General features: G+C 39.8%; 1 protein-coding gene across 1 annotated transcript in view; it reads right to left on the bottom strand.

The window, feature by feature from the left end:
* Positions 1-23,448, bottom strand: part of LOC126380200 (dynein axonemal heavy chain 5) — a 203,116-nt gene that overhangs the window by 7,211 nt on the left and 172,457 nt on the right. The window contains exons 30-41 of the mRNA XM_050029458.1: positions 23,179-23,403; positions 21,757-21,929; positions 6,820-6,975; positions 5,723-5,933; positions 5,003-5,197; positions 4,126-4,317; positions 3,460-3,564; positions 3,135-3,253; positions 2,452-2,813; positions 1,371-2,357; positions 743-1,235; positions 11-653 (exon numbers count right to left, since the gene is read on the bottom strand). Coding sequence (XP_049885415.1) covers positions 11-653; positions 743-1,235; positions 1,371-2,357; positions 2,452-2,813; positions 3,135-3,253; positions 3,460-3,564; positions 4,126-4,317; positions 5,003-5,197; positions 5,723-5,933; positions 6,820-6,975; positions 21,757-21,929; positions 23,179-23,403 — 3,861 coding nt within the window. The remainder of the gene's footprint in view (positions 1-10; positions 654-742; positions 1,236-1,370; positions 2,358-2,451; positions 2,814-3,134; positions 3,254-3,459; positions 3,565-4,125; positions 4,318-5,002; positions 5,198-5,722; positions 5,934-6,819; positions 6,976-21,756; positions 21,930-23,178; positions 23,404-23,448) is intronic.

Raw genomic sequence — 23,448 nt, 5'->3', positions numbered from 1 at the left:
ATAAATTTACCGGTGAGAAGCAAAGCACAACGTGGAGGTTTTGACAAGTTCTGTTTAAGAAGTACTCCATAACTAATTCGTTTGTGAGGGTTCGTTTCTGATTTTCACGTTTCATTATCGGAGTCAGTTCCGAAATTATTTCTTGCTGCTCGTCTTTGGTGAACAAGTTTGATATTACACCTGATGACAAGATGTTGTTCAGATACTCCAGAAACCCTTCTTCTTTTATGTCTAAGTCCGTGAATATGAACGTGGTTCCTTTGCCTTGTACGCCACATGATCGATACAGCAGTTTGAGGTCTTCTAAGAAGTTGCCAACGTTGTATGATCTGGTAAGAGCGATTTGGAAGGAACGATATCCAGCTATAAAAGTGGACAGTTTAGTCAACGATTGTTTTCCAGAGCCACCGACGCCCACGAGCATCACATTTCCTCGCGGGTGTCTGATCACTCTAGATATTTTTACAAGATGCAGCATTGCGTCTGGGAAGAAAACCAGGTCCATGCCGGAACCTCGAACCATCTCGTTGAATTGTGAAAGGAACATGTCCAAACGATCACGGAGTTCGCTGTAGTCAAACACAGGTTCGTAAACTTTGGGTAACTCCATGTCTGCGTCTTCGCCTTCTTCACCAGTAGGCTCGGGTGCGTCTCTGAAACAAACCAACATGATAATAAGTATTATCATGCGTAAAATTGTGATCCCATCTCTGATCATGTAAGTGATATTTAGTAAACAAACCTCATGAAATCGACGAACACCGGATCCTTTTCCATCATCTTTTTATATTCGGCTCCTAAGATTTGTTCAACGCTCTCATACATGGCCTTATTGAACCAATCTTTATCATTCTGATGTGTAAAGCGGTCGGAGAAGACCCTTGAAACTTCGTGTTTCCATAACAACATTAGACATTTTTCCGATTCGATGACAGTTGGCAATGTTCCGACCATGCCTTGCCACACACGAGATAAATCTCTCAAAGAGAAGACGTAATGGAACTTCGCCGGTGTCGGCAGCAAGTTCTCCCTTGTTCTAATCCAAAGTTCCCTAGTCAGTGGTATTACTTTCTTGATAAGACCTCTCACTTCTATAGCAAAACCACGTTTGGCATTGTAATGACCTTCACCGATGACTTTGAAAATCTTGTCAATGGAGTCGTTGTTAGGCAGGGGGCAGTTAAATATCGCGAATTGACGTTTCAGTCGCGGTGGGATATCGTTTCTTCCACCACCTGTAAACAGATAACTGATTAAATGTATGCCTATTTGTGAAAAAATAATCATCGTGGTAGGACTCCAGCCTTGACCTACACGTATACACGCTGTTTAAATGTAATTATGCTTAAATTCATTTTCAATGTACCAACCTGGCTGACCCATCGCTCCCAAAAATTGAATATCGACTATGGTCGTAAAATCGCCTGGTTTCTCCAAACTATAGAAACCTCCCATACTCATAGTCTGGCGCACTATTTCATTTGTGACTTGATCGCCCCATTCATTGATCTGAGGTAAGTTGATGTCGTCTATGAATATCAGCATCTTTTTTCCTCCCGGAGGACCAAATGTCATTCCACTGCGCTTTTCGACGTAACTCTCTATGGTCTTTTGGAACTGGTACGGGCTCGTGGCGGATGAGAAGTTGAATGATCTTGCCATAAATTGTTCTGGATTAGAGTTCTTCATATAGGCCTTCATCATGACGGTCTTAGCTGAACCTTGTTCTCCCAGCAAAAGCACCGCTTTGCTTTGTTTAGCAATACAATGGATAAGATAATTAACCCTTACATTATCGACAATCGGTACCAAAATACTCGCATAGTCGGGGGTAGCCGTATCTGGGTACTGATAGTTCGTCACTAAATCGTCCCACAATTCCCATTTTCCAGGGAACTTGACGTAGAAATCAAAAGAGACGCTAGGTTTGTTATTTGGATGCTTAGGGAAGTCCAGTATTTCGGAGAAGTTAGCTTTGAGGTATGTGTCAAAGCGTACCCTGTCTGTGGTCTCGAGAAGCGAGCCGAAGCCCCAAACTAGAGTAAACACGTAAATCTTGTGTAGATGTTCGTGGGTGAAGAGGACGACTTCCTCTACTTTCTCTTTCTCCTCGTCGTCGTCGATGTCTCCGTTGACAGACTTGCTGGCAGACGTGTCGTCGGGCTCCTCCACCTGCGGCGGCACCAGCCCCTCCAGTAGCTTCAGCATCTGCAGGATGATGTTGCTCTGCAGCACTCTCATGCTGAACACGAGGTTCTGGGTGCACCACGTATACACGTTCGGGAACGTCTGCTCAAATATGTCGCTGAAAACCTCAATTTCTCGCTGAGAACGAGTTTTAAGCCATGCTCGGAGCACTGTAAACAAAACAAAATACCCATTGTATAAAATGACAAAATTTTCTCTATATTAGTCAGATACAGTGTATACGTATAGTAGAAAGCAACCAACCTGGATCCCAGTCGAGTCCCGAAGAGCTCATGTAGACCATTCCATTCCTGGACACGGTGGCAGGTGACGCGTTATCAATATTTTCTGGTTCAAATATGATCTTGGAAGTAGGGGACATTGTGAGACGGTCGCCGTTGGCTAGCGTTAGGGTCTTGTTGTCATCGAGCACGGAGTTGAGGTTCTCAATCCATATGCTGTCGACGGGGCCGTCGAGCACCAGCCAGATGTGCTCGCCAGTCTTGATCTTCAATGTCTTCCGCCAGAGCGCGGAGAATATGCCGTCCGTCCAGTCGTTGGTGGCGACGTCCAGCCGACCAAACATCTGCGCCGCTGTTATTGCTTTTGGGTTCATGCGCATTTCTCTGAAGGCAAAAGTAAGGTTGGGATAAATTGTTTTGATACTTTTGATTGCATGCCTAGAATATTTATTTAAGTATGTGTTCTTGGTATGCGCTCAAACAGGACCGGTTCCCTCAAGCATAATCTGTTCAGTCGACGGCCTGAGCGCACACCTGAACATCCTCAGGCTTGTTTTCTGAACTGTTACACCAGGTTTTGCTATTCCATTTGTCGGAAACTTCCATCCGAGACAAATCCAGACAATAAGTCAGGTATAGAAAAAAGGGTCTTGGAATTAAGAGGGCATAGAAAAGAATCGCTTATGTAATTAAAACATAGATTACCTGTGAGGGTCTTCAGTCTCATTGAGCGCGTTCATAAGGGTGTGTATGCAGGTGGTTTTACCGGCTCCTGGCGGTCCCAGTGTCATTATGCCGTGACGTACTCTTTGTGTTTCATACAACTGTGAACGACATAGATGGTGTTACCATGAGGTGACTGGCACTTGCAACAGTGTTGAAATATCGGGAGTCTCATATATATCTGATTTTAATGCGGTAAGAACCCGGTATTATGTGTATTAATTATAGATGGCGTTAGTTATTAAAAATATCTTATACGTTGTATCAAAGTGTGGTAAATCTGTAATAATAAAAAAAGTTTAAGTACTTGAATAATCTTCAGGATCCATGGCGGGTGATTAATGAGTCCAGTTCGCTCGACCTCTTTCTTGATGGCTTCTTCCAGCTCGGGATATGTTGTTTTCTCGAGTGCCTACGTAAATAAATAATTTATAGTTCTTAGGCGAAACTTTTAACAGATGCACAATGCAACAGATCAATATGTTTGAAACTCCGTTAAGAATCGAATCGCTGTGGTCAGAGCGCCATGTTTAAGTAAAGTAATAAATACATATTCACAGCGGTTATGGGATGAAGGTTCTATACAGACAGACATATATTTTCGCATTTAATTATCAATTAGGATATAGGGCGTTACCGTGTTAGTGACATCGTAACGAATACTGAGGGAGATGATTCAGAGTTTCCGTTTCAAAATTAAAGCTTTTTTATGTTTTTCTTAATTATTATAATTTTTTTGAAATTCTACTTAAGAAATTCAGACCAGTGAAATTTCCTATCGGAAAATTCATGAAATTTTCTATCGGAAAATTCATGAAATTTTTTGTTTTTTTAATTAAGTAGGTACTTCCAGTTCCATAGTTTTGCGACGGAAAACTCCACTTGATATTAACTCAGAATAATAAGCTGAATCAATCCCTCGAAAGTTTTCGTTACGATGTCACTAACACCCTGTATTTTTGAGTTTGAGGACCTGATTGGGGAAGAGGTCAGCGACAAGTGAGATGAACAGCGGCTCGTCCTCGTCGATCAGCTTGGAAAGGTTCATGTCTCTGAGCACGCGCATCACTATGGTACTCTCGTTGTCCTTGCTGTTGACGCGCTTCACCGCGCCCAGCGTGCGCAGGACAGACAGAATGTTGCGCAGCCCAAAGTCGTAGTGCACCTGTGAAACATGAATTCATGGGGGTTTGGTTAGGACATTACAGGCTGATCTCCTGATTGTCCGAAAGTAAGATGATCCGTGCTTCGGAAGGCACGTTAAGCCGTCGGTCCCGGTTACTATTTACTGATGTAAGTGAATAATCGTTACATGAGCCATGTCAGGGGGGGCCTTTGGCGGCTCAATCATAACCCTGACACTAGGGTTGACGTGGCTGGTATTTCACCTCACAACCCACATGATAAGAAGAGAGGGTTTTTAAAAGGCCACACCGAAGGCATTCATTTAAAAAAGCAATATTGCACTATGACATTTGTACATAATATGAAAGTAAGAGCGCAATGCAAACCAATGTCAAATAGCAATATTGCTTTTCAAATGAATTTCTTCGATGTGGCCTTTTTAACCCCCAGATTTGGTCAAGATCCAAATTTTCCCAGTCTTACACTTGCTATCTCTTTTGTGTTAAGTACCTGGGTTGCGACCGGGGTTCGAACCGCCCTATATGTATAGGCTGTTAGGTTGTTGTGTATACATATAGGGTGTAATAGGCTGTTTGTGTGTTCGGTGTGTGTTGCTGTGGCTGGTGTGTTGTGTTAGGCTGTGTGTTGTGTGGCTGTCTGTGTTGTTGATTGGGCGTGTGTGTTGCTGGTGTGTTTGTCTGTGTGTGTGTGTGTGTGTACGTTACCTGTTTAGTAAGTTGTTCCTCACAGAGCTTGTAGAGCGTGTAGAACTTGCGGGCGAGGGTGATGTTCTCGAGGAAGCCACAGGAGGCCAGCTTGACTCTGATGATGATCTGCCGGTCCGGCACCATCATGGCCACCGTGCGGAACTGGATTTTCAAGTTCTCTGGCAGCTCCTTGCGGCCAGCGTACCCTGGGTTCTGAATGAAAGAAGGAAATTATTTATCTCTCTTCTTCATTCTCTTCTTCAATTATTGATCTTTCCCGACTCCGTTTGCTTAGATTTCGGTTATCAGATAATTATCGTCAGGAATAATGTGTACTGGACAAAAGAAAGTCAATTAATTTATAAATTAAATTAACATAACATAATGTAAACCACCTATCCTACCACTGCTGGGCATAGGCCTCCCCTCAATCAACCGGAGGGGCATGGAGGATACTCCACCACGCTGCTCTACTGCGGGTCGGAGGAGATGTTTTTTACGGCTAATAGCTGGCACCTACAGCTTAACGTGCCCTCGGAAGCATGGAATCATCTTACTTTTTCGGACAATCAGGTGATTCAAGCCTGCAATGTCATTACCAAACAGAGATATAGTCTCAGAAAGTGGTGACTCCAACGCTCTAACTACTAGACCACAGAGGCTGCCTGAGACACTGAGATTAATGACCGATATTGACCATAACATAGTCACTTTGACCGTCATGTAACCATTACTGACCATAGTGATAAAGATTCCGAACTCGGGGCACATATCGGAGGAGTCTCCGTCGGTGAAGATGAAGGTTTTCTTTTTCTCCTTCTTGGCTGAGAGCACCACGGCCACCTGCTGGGCAGCTACCGACAGCACCGGCAGCTCGATGCGGTTGAACTCGTCGAAACAACCCCACGACCCTGACTGCGCTAGACCCTTGTAGATCCGGCCAAGACCTCTGCAAGGATGAGCATGATAATAGTTGAACATCAAAGCTCGCGGAGGTCCGTGTTGCTTTATGTTGAACAGCGACGAGAAAGGTCTTTTGAACATAATATAAGGTCACGGCTATATTGTTATTAATTTTGAATTTGAAGTTGATTTTTATTTTAATTTTGAATACTTAATGATTTTAATTTTATTTTATTTGCTCTAACATACACCTAAGTATAATTCCAACACTAATTGTATTCTATATGGGTAATACCCGAAATATTTTTTTTTATTTATATCCCAATTGGGGTAGTCAGAGGTACATGCATCGTAAGATGTTTTTTTTTTGACGTGACTTATTTTAGTTTTGTCGCAGATGGCATTATCTACTTGGACAAATGGGGAGCGATGAAGGCTCTTACCCAGTACAACGTTTAAGACAACAGGCATGAGGGTGCCCAGTTCGTAAGATGAACTGAGGAGTGAGTGAGGAGAGAAAAAGGGAACAGCGAGGTGAGTTCACGTGGAAAGCTCTTATAGAATATGCAAGTGAGATTAGTGTTGTCGTGTTACTAAGAAGATATCATTATCATCATCATCAGCCCATTAACGTCCCCACTGCTGGGGCACGGGCCTTCCCTATGGATGGAAAGGGAGATCGGGCCTTAAACGCGGGCCCAGTGCGGATTGGTGCCGGGAACAACGGCTTAACGTGCCTTCCGGAGCACGGAGGAGCTCGAGATGAAAACGTTTTTTTTTTGTGGTCACCCATCCTATGACCGGCCTTTGCGAAAGTTGCTTAACTTCAACAATCGCAGACCGAGCGCGTTTACCGCTGCGCCACCGAGCTCCTCAAGCTAAGAAGATATATAGTGGGTAAATTTAAGATGTTATTAGAAGTTCCCACATACCTGTAGTCCATCTGGTCGGAGCAGTTGAAGACGACGACGTACTTGGCGAGGGTCTTGCCCATGTCCTTGACTGTCTCCGTCTTGCCTGTGCCGGCGGGCCCGCACGGCGCGCCGCCCATGCTCATCGCCAGCGCCTGCGCCAGGGTTATGTAGCATCTGACACAAAAAAGAAATGGGTAATTCATTAACATCATTTTTATTTCAAACATACATAACATCTAGACGCGGGATCGTGTCAAGCCAAGTTCAAGTAACAGAAATAGAAATTATGTATCTACAGGCACTCTTGCGATTCAGTGGTTGACCTTTTGGGATCACATTCCGGAAGAATAGAATAGAATAGAAATTGTTTATTATGAACTCATTCACTAACAAACTAAAAAACCTTATAATATCTACTATAAAATAACATTAACATCTTATTGTTATTATTACGAGTATCATCTTAATGTTATTACTCTGTATTTGTGTTATGTAAACACAGATAACACTTTTATGTTATTAAATTAATATAGTTTTGATAATTATTACGAAACAACATTGCAAGGTGTTTCGGAGAACCTCGATACCGACCCGGCCGGCGTTGTTGACGATTTTAGGTTCAAAGATTCTTTATTCTCATTAAGACATGAAATAAGTCACTTACATGAGAACAGATTACAATAAAATAAATACTAATGTTCGCTCGTACAGAAAATTCACAGTTAACTTCACAACTCACCACACTTAATTTATTTCACATTAAATTAAATTACATTCCCATCACGATCCCTCCAAAAACAAGTTATGGTTGATATTTAATTATAATATATTGAGCTAATTTACGTTTAAAATCATTTAATGATTCGATATTTTTTATATGTGAAGGTAAGTTGTTAAAAAGTTGTGCGCCCTCGTAAGTTATCATCCGTTTGCCAGTTTGATTTTCCTTATAGAGTCGATAAATTAATTTCAAATATTTTCCTCTCAGACGACGCGCGAAGCCCTGAGCCGAGTTTCGCGCCCAACTGAGCACCCTCAGGCCTGTTGTCTTATTTTTTTTACCGAATGAGAGCCCTCAGCGCTCCCCATTTATTTTATCCGGGCAAGTATTATACGTACATATATTATTTTTTATCCGGGCAAGTATTATATATATATTATTTTATCCGGGCAAGTATTATATATATATATTATTTTATCCGGGTAAATACAAAAACATATATTCGTGAATGTTGCGTGTTACAAGATATTACAGTGTTGTCATCGGTCTCAGCCTACGATTAAATATCAGCACATTCAGCCAAGAATTGGCATACGAATTTAAAGTTGTCATGCATATAACAAACTAAATTAACCTGAGAAATCAACATAATAATATGAACTGGACAATAATTCAATAACATAATTCAAATTTTAACTCAATAACAATAATGATGAATAATAATTCCTACATGTCATGCAGAATAATTTATCAATCATTAATTTCAATTAATAAATAAAAGTAACGAATAAAAAATCCACATATCTACAATAAGTCACATCAAAAAAAGAGGAGTTTCGATTTGTTGATGAGAAGTAGGTAGTAACCTCGTACCTATTATTACAGCATTGGCTATGCCCGACTTAGATTATCGTGTAATGCTAACTTATACTAATTATTAACCTGTCAAATACTTATTTGGCAGCACAAGCGAACAAACTGAATAATGATGTTAATAGAGCCAACAGCACACAAATCTTGGTCATTTAAAAAATAAATAAAAAAGTAACGCTATGTTTGAAGAAAATTTTATTATAAGAATGTAGAATACCTTTAGCCGTGAATAGGTGACGTGTTCCGTAAGATAGATGAGACAATTATCACTTTCCTGAATACTGTTTGTTAGTCATTGGCTAATTGTTTTTCTGCACTCTATTGATAAAGTTCCAATGATCAATGGTCCGGTTTCAAGACGAAGGAAGTTAATATTAGAATTTAGCTTTTAGATTTAAAACAAATGACTTGCTTATTTATTGACGTTATTTATTGAAAACGCACACCCGCACACCTTGATAAGTATGACGAAAATAATGTAGGTAAATAATGATTGCGCATGTCAGGTCCTACGTGAATTGTGATTGATTTTTGCTCTCATAGTCCATCTCCGCATGCACTACGGTGTAGGGTGCAACAGGATACCTATACAGGCTAATAAAGTCTCTTCCCGGCTATGATAGCCTGGTGGATCCGTCGCTAAGGTGCGTCTGTTGCTGGGATACGAGCGGCTTTGTAATGCCCGAACCAGGCATATGAGGTTATAGAAAGGGTATAGAAGTCAATGCACGTGTACAGGCCCTCGTTTCCATGGCAACAGCAGTACTGACCAGGCCATGCGTCTGACTGAAACAAAATATACTTTGCAACTTTGCAACTACGAATGACGTCACAGGATGACGTTTTATAGCTATCCCCTTTCGGCCATGAAAGCCTGGTACAGCGTGTCTAAAGTTCGTTTGATCGTTGCTAGGATACATCGTCTCCGGCTATGTGATCGAACGAAAGAGACGACATAACATATATAAAATAATTTATTCTGCATGCTAATTCCGCTAGAAATATACAGTGAAAAGAAACAAATAATCATTATTTTTAGTCGTACATGGTCCTAGAAGTTCTTCCCAACACAATTAACACTTTCAAGGACAGAACGTCTAATGACGTTCCGATTCCAAGTTGTTATACTCTCAACTAAAATAGGTAATATGACACCTTGGAATCGGAACGTCATTAGACGTTCTGTCCTTGAAAGTGTTAATTATAAATGCTGCGATATTGTGGGTAAATTCTCAACATTATTATAATGAGGGACTCTCCCCAAAAATAATGTAGATAGCTCTGTCGAGATTTAATGTGATAATTACCTATTTTCTCCTTACTCGGGTACATAATACACTACTACTGCTGGGTTACTATTTTCTTATTTTTTTATTTTTGTTCGTATCATTGTATGTTTATTGCACCAGCCCGTGCTCCAATGCATTAACTTCTTTCACCCTAAGGTCGCCTGGCAGAAATTGCTATTTAGCAATAAGGCCGCCTATTGTACTTATGTTTTTATTCGTATGTTTATGTCCTCTGTATATGTCGTTGTGCAATAAAGTATTATTGATTGATTGATTGATTGATAATCGTTCAAAAATACAATGTGATATGGCAGATGCATAAGATATAAATAATCGTAGCTTGATATTTGAATCACATTATGTAGAGATAGAATTCTGTTGCTACCTATATTGCTTCTCTTTATTTTGATTAGAATAATAGTGGCCCCGATTCCTGCAGACACCGCCTAATTTTATTTTAAGTTATATCCGTCATTTTCATATCCGTCGAAAAGGAAAGGGACGGATGATTCACAGCTCTAAATTTTAGGAAGAATGAGTAAATGAATGAATAACCCGGGCGAATCAAAAGGTACGTCGCTGGTATGCAATCCGAATACATACTGTGTCGGGTTATTGACGGATGTAAAATTTTTAGACGGTTGGTTTAGATTTGTGCTTAAAATTGACGTGTGTTCCATAAATTTTATGCTTGTCGATTACCCGTCCCTTTCCTTTTCGGCGGATAAGAAAATGACAGATATAACTTAAAATAAAATTAGGCGGTGTCTGCAGGAATCGGGGCCGGGTACTTAGAAGATGTAATTGCGCCTGGGTGTCATAAAAAGGGTCACCATTTATACTCAAAAACAAACATAAAACATGCATAGTCTCCTATTATCCATGAAGTTAGAAGGTTAAACGAAGGAAAATCTTTACAGCGCCATCTATATTGTTTTTGAGGAACGTAGCCTGGATAGTCCCTTGGGATATAGGCGTGAGTTTATTTTATCATCATCATCATCACCAGCCCATTAACGTCCCCACTGCTGGGGCACGGGCCTTCCCTATGGATGGATAGGGAGATCGGGCCTTTAACCACCACGCGGGCCCAGTGCGGATTGGTGGTTATTAACAACTGCTAATGCAGCCGGGACCAACGACTTAACGTGCCTTCCGAAGCACGGAGGAGCTCGAGATGAAAACTTTCTTTTTTCTGTGGTCACCCATCCTATGACCGGCCTTTGCGAAAGTTGCTTAACTTCAACAGTCGCAGACCGAGCGCGTTAACCGCCGCGCCACCAAGCTCCTCATTTTAGTTTATTTTATGTATTAAGATAATTTAATAAGAAAAAGTGTCCATCGCACACGTAGGTTTTTTCAAAGAATGGTAAACTTTGTGTGAAAGGTGTGAGTATCGTGAAAACATGTTGTGCCGACCCCACTTAAAGTGGAATAAGGGTAATGATTCAAATCTCTTCTAAGAAGGATTCCCAGCGAGTCTGAATTGCATTTGGCGGATTTTTACAGAGTTGGTTTGCGCACTGTAGTATTTTCTTAAATTGTGTGTCCGAAACGCAGCAAAGTGGAACGGGATTTTATTGAAATGTGCGGGACTTTTTGGCGGGAACTCGATCGGAACGGACGTTTTCTTCATTGAATAATCTAAATAATTAATTAATACAAAGTGGTGTTTCGTAGTCAATGATCGCATTGAGTTAGTCGGATAACATTCGCGATAGTGTTATTATATCGGAATATTAAATAAATAAAGTGTACCTATCTATTTTCACTTCGTGCCAACAAGCCGCTTCATAACTCGAAAGTTTATGCGGACTTTTGAGTTAATTCGTTTGGTGTTCGGAGTAGGAGTCTGCTCCGAGGGAGGGAGCTTAGGTTTCATCATTCATCATCATCACCTTTCATCATTTCAAGAAAATAATTAAGACATGGCTGTATGGGTATAGTTCCCCTTGCCTTGCCTTTCGGGGAAAACCAAAACAAAAAAAATATTAAATGTGTGTCACTGTCACTAGAACGCAGGAAGTGGAATGGGGTGCAAACGGTGCAAGGTGCACTATTGCGCAACGCGAGTAGTGGACCAAGGATCCGTTGTAAACAGATCTCCTCGGGTGCTATGCGTTCCTGGTACTCAGGTCCACTCGCGGGGTATGCCGCCACGTGATAGTCAATCCAGAACGGCCTCAATCCGTGTTTCATTTAAGCAATTAATCACCCAATAGTCAATCAATCCCGATTTTTTTTAAATGAGAATTATTTATAAAGATATGACCCATGTTTTAACGTTTAACTACTTTATTTTTTAAGAGTTTTTTTGTGGGAAATAAGGAAAAACATTTTCTCTAGCTAATCATGTCGATCACTTTAATGCGGATTGTTGACAATTTATGACTGAAAAGTTAATTGATTTTGCAACTCATCCATACTTCTTAGTTTGCTGGCACTATGGAAATCGTTATTTTTATACGCCTCGCAATTGTTTTGAAAATAAAGGTGTAAAAATTACATGTTTAGTTCAAAACAGGTTATCTTGTAACTCAACTGGCGATATTTTTTTTTTATTATGACAGAACAATGGGATAATTTAACTAATAACTTAGTGTACCGGAGTTTTTGAGGTTTATAGGCTAGTAATTTAACATGGAAGTCGTTTACTTTTTAAATAATTAGCATAATCTCAAGGGAAGTATTTGTGAGCCACGTGGTTTGGTGATCAGTGCGCATGAGCGAGTTTAAAAGAAAAATAATATAAAAATCCTTTCCACTGGGCGGCACAAAATTTTAGTGTAAACTGATATTATAAAATGCGGACGGTCTGCGTGGTCCAGTGGATGAGCGTTGGGCTCACGATCCGGAGGTGCCGGGTTCGAATCCCGGTGTGGACATATCACAAAAATCACTTTGTCCCTAGTTTGCTTAGGACATTATAAGCTGATTGATTGTTCGAAAGATGATTCGTGCTTCGGTATGCACGTTAAGCCGTTGGTCCTGGTTACTACTTACTGATATAAGCAAGTAGTCGTTACATGAGTCATGTCAGGGGCCTTTGGCGGCTCAATAATGACCGGATTGATGACGTTGGTAATCTACCTCACAGCCCACACGATAGAAGAACACACAGCCACCAGCCACATTCTACGCGGATGTAGTCGCTGCATAGACGTTCATACATAAACTCACCGGGATTAGCAGAGACTATGGAATTCCATTAGCTTCGATCCTGACATACTTCTCTTGTTTCCTCCCAAATCCCCTGGTAGTTGCGGCTTCCGAATACATCCCGCTTAGGGACTGAAAAGTATCGGCGCCTGATATTAACTCAGAACCATGGTCTGAATCATCCCCTTCAGTATTCGTTACGATGTCACTGACACCCTGTATAGTCCGCCAAAATTATGTCTGACTGAACCCTACAGGGTCGTCCACGTCGAGGCAGACCACGATGACGATGGAGGGATGAGCTAGAAGCCTTCCAGAACACCTGGTAGAACGATGCCCAAGACAGGGATGATAGGAGAGAAGGGGGAGACCTTTGCCCAGCAGTAGGACATCAATTAGGTTGAAAAGGAAGTCGTTCGGATAATGGATTACCTTAGATTTCTGTTAAAAATGGCAGATCGTAAAACTATAAATTTTGTAGAAATTATTGATTTTGACGAAACTCGTGTTGAATACCAAGAGTGCATCACTTGCGAGGGTTATAAATATTATTAAATACAGAACTACGCATGCGCTTCAATGACCAATCCACGTGTATTGCGTCATTCCTTACCTACCGATCTTTTGATATTCATGCTGCTAAGTTTCGTATTTAAGTTAACTGATGATGCCTCATCAACTCATGATGATGCCTGTTAAAGTAGTAAGTAGGTTAAGTAAATAGTAACTCTATTTCCTTCATAACTAAGTTTGCTTCCAATTCTGAAGCATTCTGAACCTGTCGTCATTTTATACCTAAATAATGCACTTATCGACTCGTCAATATTCACAAGCAAGGCTCACTCATGTGAAATAGATATGTGGTAAAAACAATGAGTTATTCCCAACGGAAGTAGGTACGTCTTGCATTTAAATAATGCACATAATAGCGTAATTTCTTGAATAAGTATGTCGTGAAAACACACACAAACAACGGTGAAAACAAAACTATCTCTTATGGCGCATCCACACATGCCGCCGGCTTATGCCGCCGGGTTTCAGACCGCCTTGCCGCTGAATGCAGGCCGCCGGCTTTACAGCAGCAGCAGTGCTCCGTATCGAAGCCGCAAGCAAACTGCCGCCGGCAACCAAAAGCCGCGCGTGCCGCGGCTGAGATGCGGCAAATGCCGGCGGCACGGCCGCCGGCCATGCCGCCGGCCGTGCCGCCGGGCATGTGTGGATGCGCCATTATAGAGTTATGCGCTCCTGGTATTCGCGCCGGCTCATGAGGTATACAGCCACGTGGCATTTTCAGTTTATTTTGATGGACTTATTGTTAGATTTGATGCAGATGGCCGGACAAATGGGGAGCGCTGATGCACAGACTGTGGCTACGGGCTCATGTGAATGAAACTCGGCTTAGGGTGACGTCTGAGAGGATAAAGTATACGTTATATACGGCGCCGATATTTTTCAGTACCGGTCCGTGGGCGGATTGTGTTCAGAAGCCGGAACTACCATGGCTCTTCGCGTGAGGGGAAGTTGCAGCACGATATACATTTCATGAGCTCAAGTTTCCACCAATGCTGCATATTGGGGGAGGCCTATGCCCAGCAGTGGGCGTCTTACGGCTGATGATGATGATGATACATTTCATATGTCTCCAGTTGATGTCATGGTTTCACTTTGACTATTTCTTGTTATCAGGGCACCTTTGCATTAGAAATACGACGCATAATAACTACAAGAAACATATTAAATATTTCTGCTAAAATAAACGTGGGTTCTCGTGGGTTCCATAAATATGCCTGTCGGATTACCCATTTCTTTCCCTCGTCCCGGATAAAAAATGACAGGTGTAACTTAAAATTAAATTAGATGGGTGTACCTGCACCAATGTCCTATCATTTCATTTGGACACGTGCCAGTTCGATAAGGTTTGCAACTGTAGTACCAGGACTTCACAACTCGCGTAGATGTAATACTTACTATAGTTTGTGAGGGCTTGCAAGTTGCATCTGTCTCATAATAATGTTGCATCTCTGACATTAGTAACGACTTCCTGCAGATTCTGAGCTCCTAGATGAAGCGCGTGTTTCCACCAATGCTGCATATTTTCGGCGCTTAGTGCGAGCCACAGGTGCGAGATATCAAAAAAACATCCATCCATTTTGTAAAAAGTTAAATCTTTAGAGCTAAAAAGAGCTTATAAATAATTTGCTTGTTATTAAAAAACAAAAACATGTATTTTGATATGCGTGTTCTTTGCAAGATAAGCACACACATACGATAGAAAATATTTTTTCTACTCCTCTACTTTAATCTGGCATTTAAATAACCAAAAAGTCTAATATAAGTACATACATAATTAAACTCTTTGAAAAAGTGTACGCTCTATGGCCTATAAAAGCATTGTTTACAAAGTGTAACTGTACTATAATGTCGCCAAAAAAGCATTGTTGTTGTTTTTTTTTTTGACCTGGAAACTGGCACCTTTACTTTGTTTGGTGCCATAGATATACTATAAAAAAAAAGTATACATTTGCCGCCATTTTCCCATACCATTCAAAATTTACATCTTCATTTTTATAAATAAAATTTTTCTTTGTATAATTTTTGTTTCATTTAAAATTACGTCGTCGTAGAAAAAGTATTGTATGCAACGTTGTATAACTAGGTCAAAAAATGCTCGTGGCGTCTCTTATTGCGATGTTCGCCAAGGCTCACATCGCAACTCACGCCACTCGCATTTTTTGACCCTTCTTATACAACTGTTGCATAAAATACTATAACGATCACAACTCATTCGAATACCCCAAAGGGGAAGTAGCTATGAATATTTTGGCCATAGACTAAAAAGCACCATATTCTATGGACCCTATATAGGTATGTCAATTATTTTAGTTGTATTATAGTATTTTATGCAACAGTTGTATAAGAAGGGTCAAAAAATGCGAGTGGCGTGAGTTGCGATGTGAGCCTTGGCGAACATCGCAATAAGAGACGCCACGAGCATTTTTTGACCTGGTTATACAACGTTGCATACAATACTTTTTCTACGACGACGTAATTTTAAATGAAACAAAAATTATACAAAGAAAAATTTTATTTATATTATGAAGATTAATAAATAAATAAATTTTCCAATTTATTTTCCAACGCGCGGGAAAATGGCGGCAAATGTATACTTTTTTTTATAGTATATCTATGGCACCAAACAAAGTAAAGGTGCCAGTTTCCAGGTCAAAAAAAAAAAAACAACAACAATGCTTTTTTGGCGACATTATAGTACAGTTACACTTTGTAAACAATGCTTTTATAGGCCATAGAGCGTACACTTTTTCAAAGAGTTTAATTATGTATGTACTTATATTAGACTTTTTGGTTATTTAAATGCCAGATTAAAGTAGAGGAGTAGAAAAAAGAACTTATGGGGATTTTTATGGCTGTTTTTGTTGGCAGTAAGTACGAGTACACACTAAAACTAAAGTTGTTCATTATTTGAACATTGCCGGGTGCCGCATACAAATTGTAATGCACCGGAAGTTAGCAAATGAAAAAGGCAGGAGTGAGATAGACTTATTGTACTCACTGTGATGAAAAATGAGACGGAATATACGTAGATGGAATTTCAACAGAAATACAAACTTTTGAATTAATCTACGTGGCTAGTGAAGTTCTAATAAGTTGTGTATCATAAATAAATGTAATTTCGATAAGGTAGTATTTTGGTATTTCCGTTACTAAAATCAGTTTATAAATTTTAATTCTAGAAAGTCGTTTGATTGATTGTAGTTTGCCGGTAAGCTTGTATTGATTTATTGCATAGATAAGTGCATAGATAGGTACTACTAGAAAGTGACAAGCCGAGACGCGTCGATGTACCGATCTCCTCAAATAGTATGCGGCCCTGGTACTTGAACGTTATACGGTTTTTAGTGTAAGGATTTTAGTAACAAAATACGAATGCGTTGTATTTGTGCGTCAGTTCTAGTTGCCAGCATCAAAACATTGTGTTCTACAAAATCTCTTCAAATTTTGTGTCTGGATATTTATGGCTTAGAATCGGAATATTCTATGGGAATATTGTTATTATAATTTTCGATAGGCATAACAAAATTATTATTTACTATTTTTTTATTTAGTAACTTACTTATTTAATTTTTTAAGCTGGGGGCTATGCAGGTCTTATTTCACGCACCGTATCTGCGACCAATATTTGGCCCAATGGACTTGATTCTAGGCCATAACCTTTTAAAAAAAAATGTGATCGCCGCCTAGATTTAAACTTACGTTTCGCATGACGCTAGATTTTTTTGATGTGACTTATTGTAGATTTGCCGCAGATGGCATTAACTACTAGGCCGGACAAGCGCTGATTGAGGGAAATCGTCGACCACGCCGGCTGGATCGGTATCGTGGTATGACGCCAGAGAAAGAAAAAATGCTTACTTACTTATGTATTTTTTTAAATAAGAACACATTCATTTTTAAAATACGGGCAGTGTAAGCAAATGGCCAGTAACATTTTGCAGCAAAAATTAACTTATGAGATTATTATTTAGTTATGCATAATTGGGTAGTTTCCCAGACCCTAAACTATGAAATTCTGATTTACTAAATATAGACAGATTTAGAGGTGACAAAAAGCTTTTCTTTTGCTATTTAACTATTTTATTAATAAAGAAGAATGTAAAAATTACTGCGACATTTTGTCACGTTCTTTTATGACGTCAAAGGTTTCTTCTTCACACAAATTCCATAGAAATTTCGTGTTTTGACATTTAGCAAATAGTAACTGATTCGTCTAGTTGGAAACCACTTTATTTACGTACACTTTTTCGACAATTTATTTGTGTGACAGTCATGTTGAAATTATTTATTGCCTCATTGTTTTAAGTTTACGCGGTTATTATCATAATTAAAACACATAATAACGGGTTCTTACCGCGTTTCGGTTAATATCGGGAGTCTCATATCCCCATTTAAACGCGGTAAGAACCCGTTATTATGTGTTTTAATTATTTATTGCCTCCTTTTCAAAAAACGGAATAAGGAACTTTACGGTTAGGTGTAAAGTGCCTTATTATTATTAATGGGATAATTATTTGATATTATATTTTTATTTTTAGCGTCCTGTCGAACATGATGGATCATCTGTAAGAGCGATGGGTGGTCCCCTATCACCATACGGTTTATCATTATCCACCTTAGGACTATGTATCAAAAGTGACTGCAAATAGTTTTTTTGATTATTTGTAGTTCTGTCCACCCCTTCGGGGAATACGGGCGTGAGTTTATGTATTTATGTGTTTTTTGATATTAACTGTGGGATTTACCACACAGAAAATAATTGTCGATTTGAATATATAAATAACTAGCTATTACCCGTGGCTTCCCTAACTCCTAATGCACCAAAATTTGGCTTCCTACCTTGAAAACTGCGAAAAATCCCATATAAAATTTCACTCCCTCGTTGAAGGTGTTGGGAACAGATTTCCACAAAAAAATTAAACCGATTTTTTTTGTTACTCACAAATAAGTAGTCCGCACACCAATTTTTAGCTTTCTACCTTGAAAATTGCGGAATACTCCATATTACCTTCCACCCCCCATTTTAGGGAAGGGGTTAGAAAGAGACAAAATATAGCCTATGTCACTCTCCATCCCTTCATCTATCTCCTCTTAAAAATCACGTCAATTCGTCTTCGTTTTGCCATGAAAGACGGGCGAACAAACAGACATACTTACACGCTTATAATATTAGTATGGATGAGTCTTTTTCTTCTATCGTGTAGGTTATGAGGCGATTACAAACCTCATCAACCCTGGTGTCAGGAGTATATGAGTCGCCAAAGGTATCTGATGTGACTCATGTTCGTCAGTAAGTACTAACCGGGACAAATGACGTACCTTCCGAAATACGGATCATTTTACTTATGGACAAACGGGTGATCGGCCTGTAATGTCCTAACCAAACAAGGGCGCTTTTAAAGTGATTTTTGTGATGTCTCCACCAGGGTTCGAACCTCGGACCTCCGGATAGTGAGTACAACGCTCAACCACCAACCACGAAGGCCGTTAACGCCGAGTACTCGTAATGAGTCATGAATAATAGTTGAACTGTAAAATACTTACACGTTGCTTTTTGTTACAGTTAAGGGTCAATGCATAAAGGTAGGTCCATTTACGAGCAACTTTTCCCAAAACAGACCACTGCGATATCGAATAGCGATGTCAGAAAGGTAGCAATAATCTCTTCGGATATGATGCGCTCCTGGTACGCTAACGGGCCGGCATTCAGTCACGTGGTTTCCAAAACTTAGGTTATTATTTCGGAATACGCAAAAAATCGGTATTAATTGCAGTTTAATTTAATGGTATTATCCGAGCTAACTTGATTGTGATAATTATGAAGCATCTATCTTGTCGTCTGTAGAGAAATAAGCGAGCATCAAATAATTTTAGGTTATAGCTACCGCTTTGCCGCGCTTTAACTAGCCACGTGGTTTGGCCGCTAATGCGCATGCGTGAGGTTGTTGACGATGACGACATAACTAAGTTTTTTTCTGCTTTATGACCTTTGTTGGTATTTAATTAGGGAATAGATTTTATTTAAAATCAATAATAAAAAGAAGATTAGATATTATCTGAATCAAAAGTAAGAACATAGAATGAAAAGTTGAATTTAATAATAAGAAAGAAGAAAAAGTTTATTCGACCTTAAACAACGGTAGCAAAAAAGTAAGTTAAGCATACCTACTTATTTAATACTTATTTATGATATGACTTGAGGATATGACTGATATATCGTACTAAGTTGAATGTCCTAACACTGGAAGGACGAATAAGAATTCCTAATTATTATATTATATATAGCTCTACGTCTAGTTAATATGTTGATAGCACAGTTTTCCTTACTCAGCGGGAGGCTAGTGATATATATTTTTTTAATATAAATGTCAATCTGGGGGTGGTATTAATAAACTAATCTCAGCTTCGAGACGGCTCTCAAGATCATGTCAATGCGACAGTTTTCATATAAAAACAATTTTGAGCATGATCTTGAGGGCAGTCTCAGCTGAGATTCGTTTAATAATACCACCCTAGGAATATAAACAAGATGACGAACGACAGTACCTACGCAACTAAAGTGTACCGTGAGGCTAACGTAATGCTTTTCAACTATCTCGATAGATGGCGTTAATCGAAAAGCTGAGGTAGATTCAAAGATATAGAGATGTAGGAAGTGACAACTGTTGAGAGAGAGAGAGAGAGAGAGAGAGAGAGAGAGAGAGAGAGAGAGAGAGAGAGAGAGAGAGAGAGTTGTAGTTGCTATATTAACGTATTATATTTTAGTCCCGTTGCATCACGTTGCATACGTCACGATGGACAGAGATGGAAATTGGAAAATGAACGGGATTGCGTGAGATACCTAGTGCCTGTAGTATTGATCGTAAGAGAACGTGGGATGAGTAATTGCTGTGTATAGCTGTTATCACACTATCACCAGTACACGCACACACAGCCAGAAGCAACCAAACGAAACTTCTTTTATTTATGCTCTCCTAGCACTCGGCCAAGCTTACGAAACTGGCAAAACACGTGGAACTCATTTTACAGATTTAGGACCTGTGAGGAATAAATACGATAACTACCTGTAATTAAACCCAAAATTATAGAACAAATAGCAAAAAAATAAGATAAAGAACCGGCCTTTCTTATGCTATTCAATTCGTTATGAATTTTCACGTATTTAAATAAGAATTTTGCGTTTATAAAATAGTCAATAATTTGTGTCAAATAGATTTATGTAGATTTTGATGAATTACTGACTGAAAACAAAATTTTTTATTCCACTAACGCATGGTTTGTAGTTTGCTCTATGAAACTAGTTATTCTTTACTGCGTGATAGGTTTTATTTTAGAAAATACATTGATCAATAACAGGAATTTTGAGGTTATATTGCAACAATTATTATTTCCTTAAGGTTTCTGTATGAAAAAGGCGTCGAAATGTATGTTTACTTCTTTTGTTAACGGTTTTTAACTTTAATTAAATTACTTAGCTAAATAACTCGGATGCAACAATCATAGATTAAATAAATAACTTGCAACGCTCGCTCGACCGCGGCGCGCTTTTTCCAGTACACGTGGTTTTATTACTACCGCGCATGCGTCAAATGAAATTGTTTACTTTCAGCCAGCCACCTCCCGCGTAAATTAATAGAGAAATAATTCTAGCTAAGTAACGCATAAGTTTGCTAATTTCACTGTAATTCCACTTGGGCACTGAGACGTCACTTTCGCTTTCTCCACTGCCTTCAAAATTTTCATACATGCTTACCGGTTTACAGTCAGTACTTATGATCTGGCTTTTGCGAATTTAAATGCAATTTTGTCTTTAGTCCATTTTATCCCACTGCTGGTTTAGGTAAAGACATTCACACCAAAAATATATTGTCGTTGGAAAGTAAGAACTCTTTAATAGTAAGGACACTGGCTGCTTTTCTTTTTCAAATTGTCCTTTCTGTGTTCTCTGGTCTGTTCTGCTTAACCTCTCATATGCCGAGATACCAGACACAATAGATTTTACATTGTGTCTGGTCGAGATCCGCGTTCCGGCGTTCGAAAGATTAAAGGATAGGTAATAAAGCTCTTTTTCCATAAATTTTGCGCCTTTTTACAGATTTCAAAAAAGGAATCGACCGTATATTTTTTTTACTGCTCCGAAAATGGCACATCACTGCTAGGAAGGCAAAAGATCGGGAAACCATAACATTTGACCCATTTATCCAATTTAGACGACATTAACGTTAGATTACAGATTTCAATACATATTTTTTGGACTGCTATTTGATATTTCGGTGTTCACTTTATTTTGCCTTGCCGATAATACTATCTTACAAAGATATTAATTTAAGCTCCACTTGCCTGTCGGTGAGCGGCGTGATCACCAGTCGCTCCGTGCAGCCAAGGTATTCATTCTGGTAGGTGAAGGTGACGTCAGTGACTGAAATCCAGGTCTTGTCCGCATCGTCCTTGAAGTAGAACCGGCACTGCTTCAGCCACTCGAAGTCCATCGCCGACCGCACGTTCAGGCGACACTGTTCGACATACCACGGGCTTAAGCGTTTCTTTTAATTTGCACCCGTTTTGGGTAGTTGGCTAAATTATGAAATGTGATTGCGAATCAGTAGTTTAAAATGGCCACATCGAAGCAATTAATCTAAGAAAGCAATATTGCAAATTGACATTTGCGCATATAAAAGTAAGTGCGCAATGCAAACAAATGTCAAATAGCAATATTGCAGTAACTGTCAGTGTCTGTATTCAGAGGCGGAGGACAGGAGTCCTAGTATGGCTTTGTAATAGACTACTCTGGGCGCCATCCCACTTGCGTCAGACAGAATACTGCGGGGCGGAAGGCAAGAGGGAAATCACTGCCCTATTTTTCCCTAAAAAGTAGCATGGAAAATGCTGCACCGACAAGAGCGTGGCTCTTAAATTGATGATGATGAGATGAATTGAGACCACAGAACAAAATAAGTCTTTGAATGAGACTCGATGCTCGTACCTCCTTACTCCTTATGTTTTTTTATGTATAATGGAGTGGGCTGGGGGGGGGGGGGGGGGGTGGTTAATTATAAAATACTAGCTTTTGGCCGCGACTTCGTCCGCGTGGCGTGTTATAAAAGAGATATCTTTGTGTGTGTGGGAGTGCATATCAAATGTCAAGCATCTAAATTAAGTATGCAGTTTAGATTTTTTCATACAATTTTTTTTCCCGCTAACTCCCATTTTTCAAAATACAGCCATAACTAAACTTTATATTTACTAAGGTATGCATGCATGCTAGATTGGAAATATCTCTTACGCGGTTTCGATTTTTTCATACAAATGTTTCTTCCCGCTAACTCCCGTTTCCGTGGGAATTTTGCAATATCCTGTTGCAACTAAGCTTTAAGTTAACTAAGGTACCTGCATGCCAAATTTCAAGCGTCTAACTTAAGCGGTTTAGATTTTTCATACAAAAGGATTTTCCCGCTAATTCCCGTTCCCGTGGGAATTCCGGAAATTCCTTTCTTAGTGCACCTCTGCGGTACCTAAGCTACGTCCCTTCCACATATCAAGTGCCTACGTTAAGCCGTTTACGCTGTGCGTTGATATGTCAGTCAGTCAGTTTCTCCTTTTATATATTTAGAAGATTAATTATGTAAGCGTGTACCACCTTAGGCCAATTACACACACAGTGGCGCGTATACGACCTTGTCAATGTGTAGTGTCTGTGTAAAACGAGGATGTTTGTAAAAAAAAAGTGTCTGGGGTGTACTATGGGAGATATTGTTGACTTACCAACATATCGAAGATATCCCTCTGGTGCACATGTATAGTGATGAGGGTCTCAAACTTGATCCTCTCAATCTTCAGGAGGTCTCTGGTGGTCTGGTCGATGAGAGTGTTCAGCAGCTCTAAGAATTTATTGTTCGTCTCCATCATTATCTTCTTGTCCTGGCGAGCCTGCATCAGCGCCAGCTCCGCATCGCGAGTCCAGATGATTTGTATACCCAACAAACCAACCTGTTGAATGTACAGGGTGTTAGTAACCCGGGGTTAGGAACTCAC

This window comes from Pectinophora gossypiella, chromosome Z (assembly GCF_024362695.1).
Source record: "Pectinophora gossypiella chromosome Z, ilPecGoss1.1, whole genome shotgun sequence".
In the NCBI taxonomy this organism is placed as follows: domain Eukaryota; kingdom Metazoa; phylum Arthropoda; class Insecta; order Lepidoptera; family Gelechiidae; genus Pectinophora; species Pectinophora gossypiella.
This window is presented reverse-complemented; position numbering and strand designations above follow the sequence as displayed.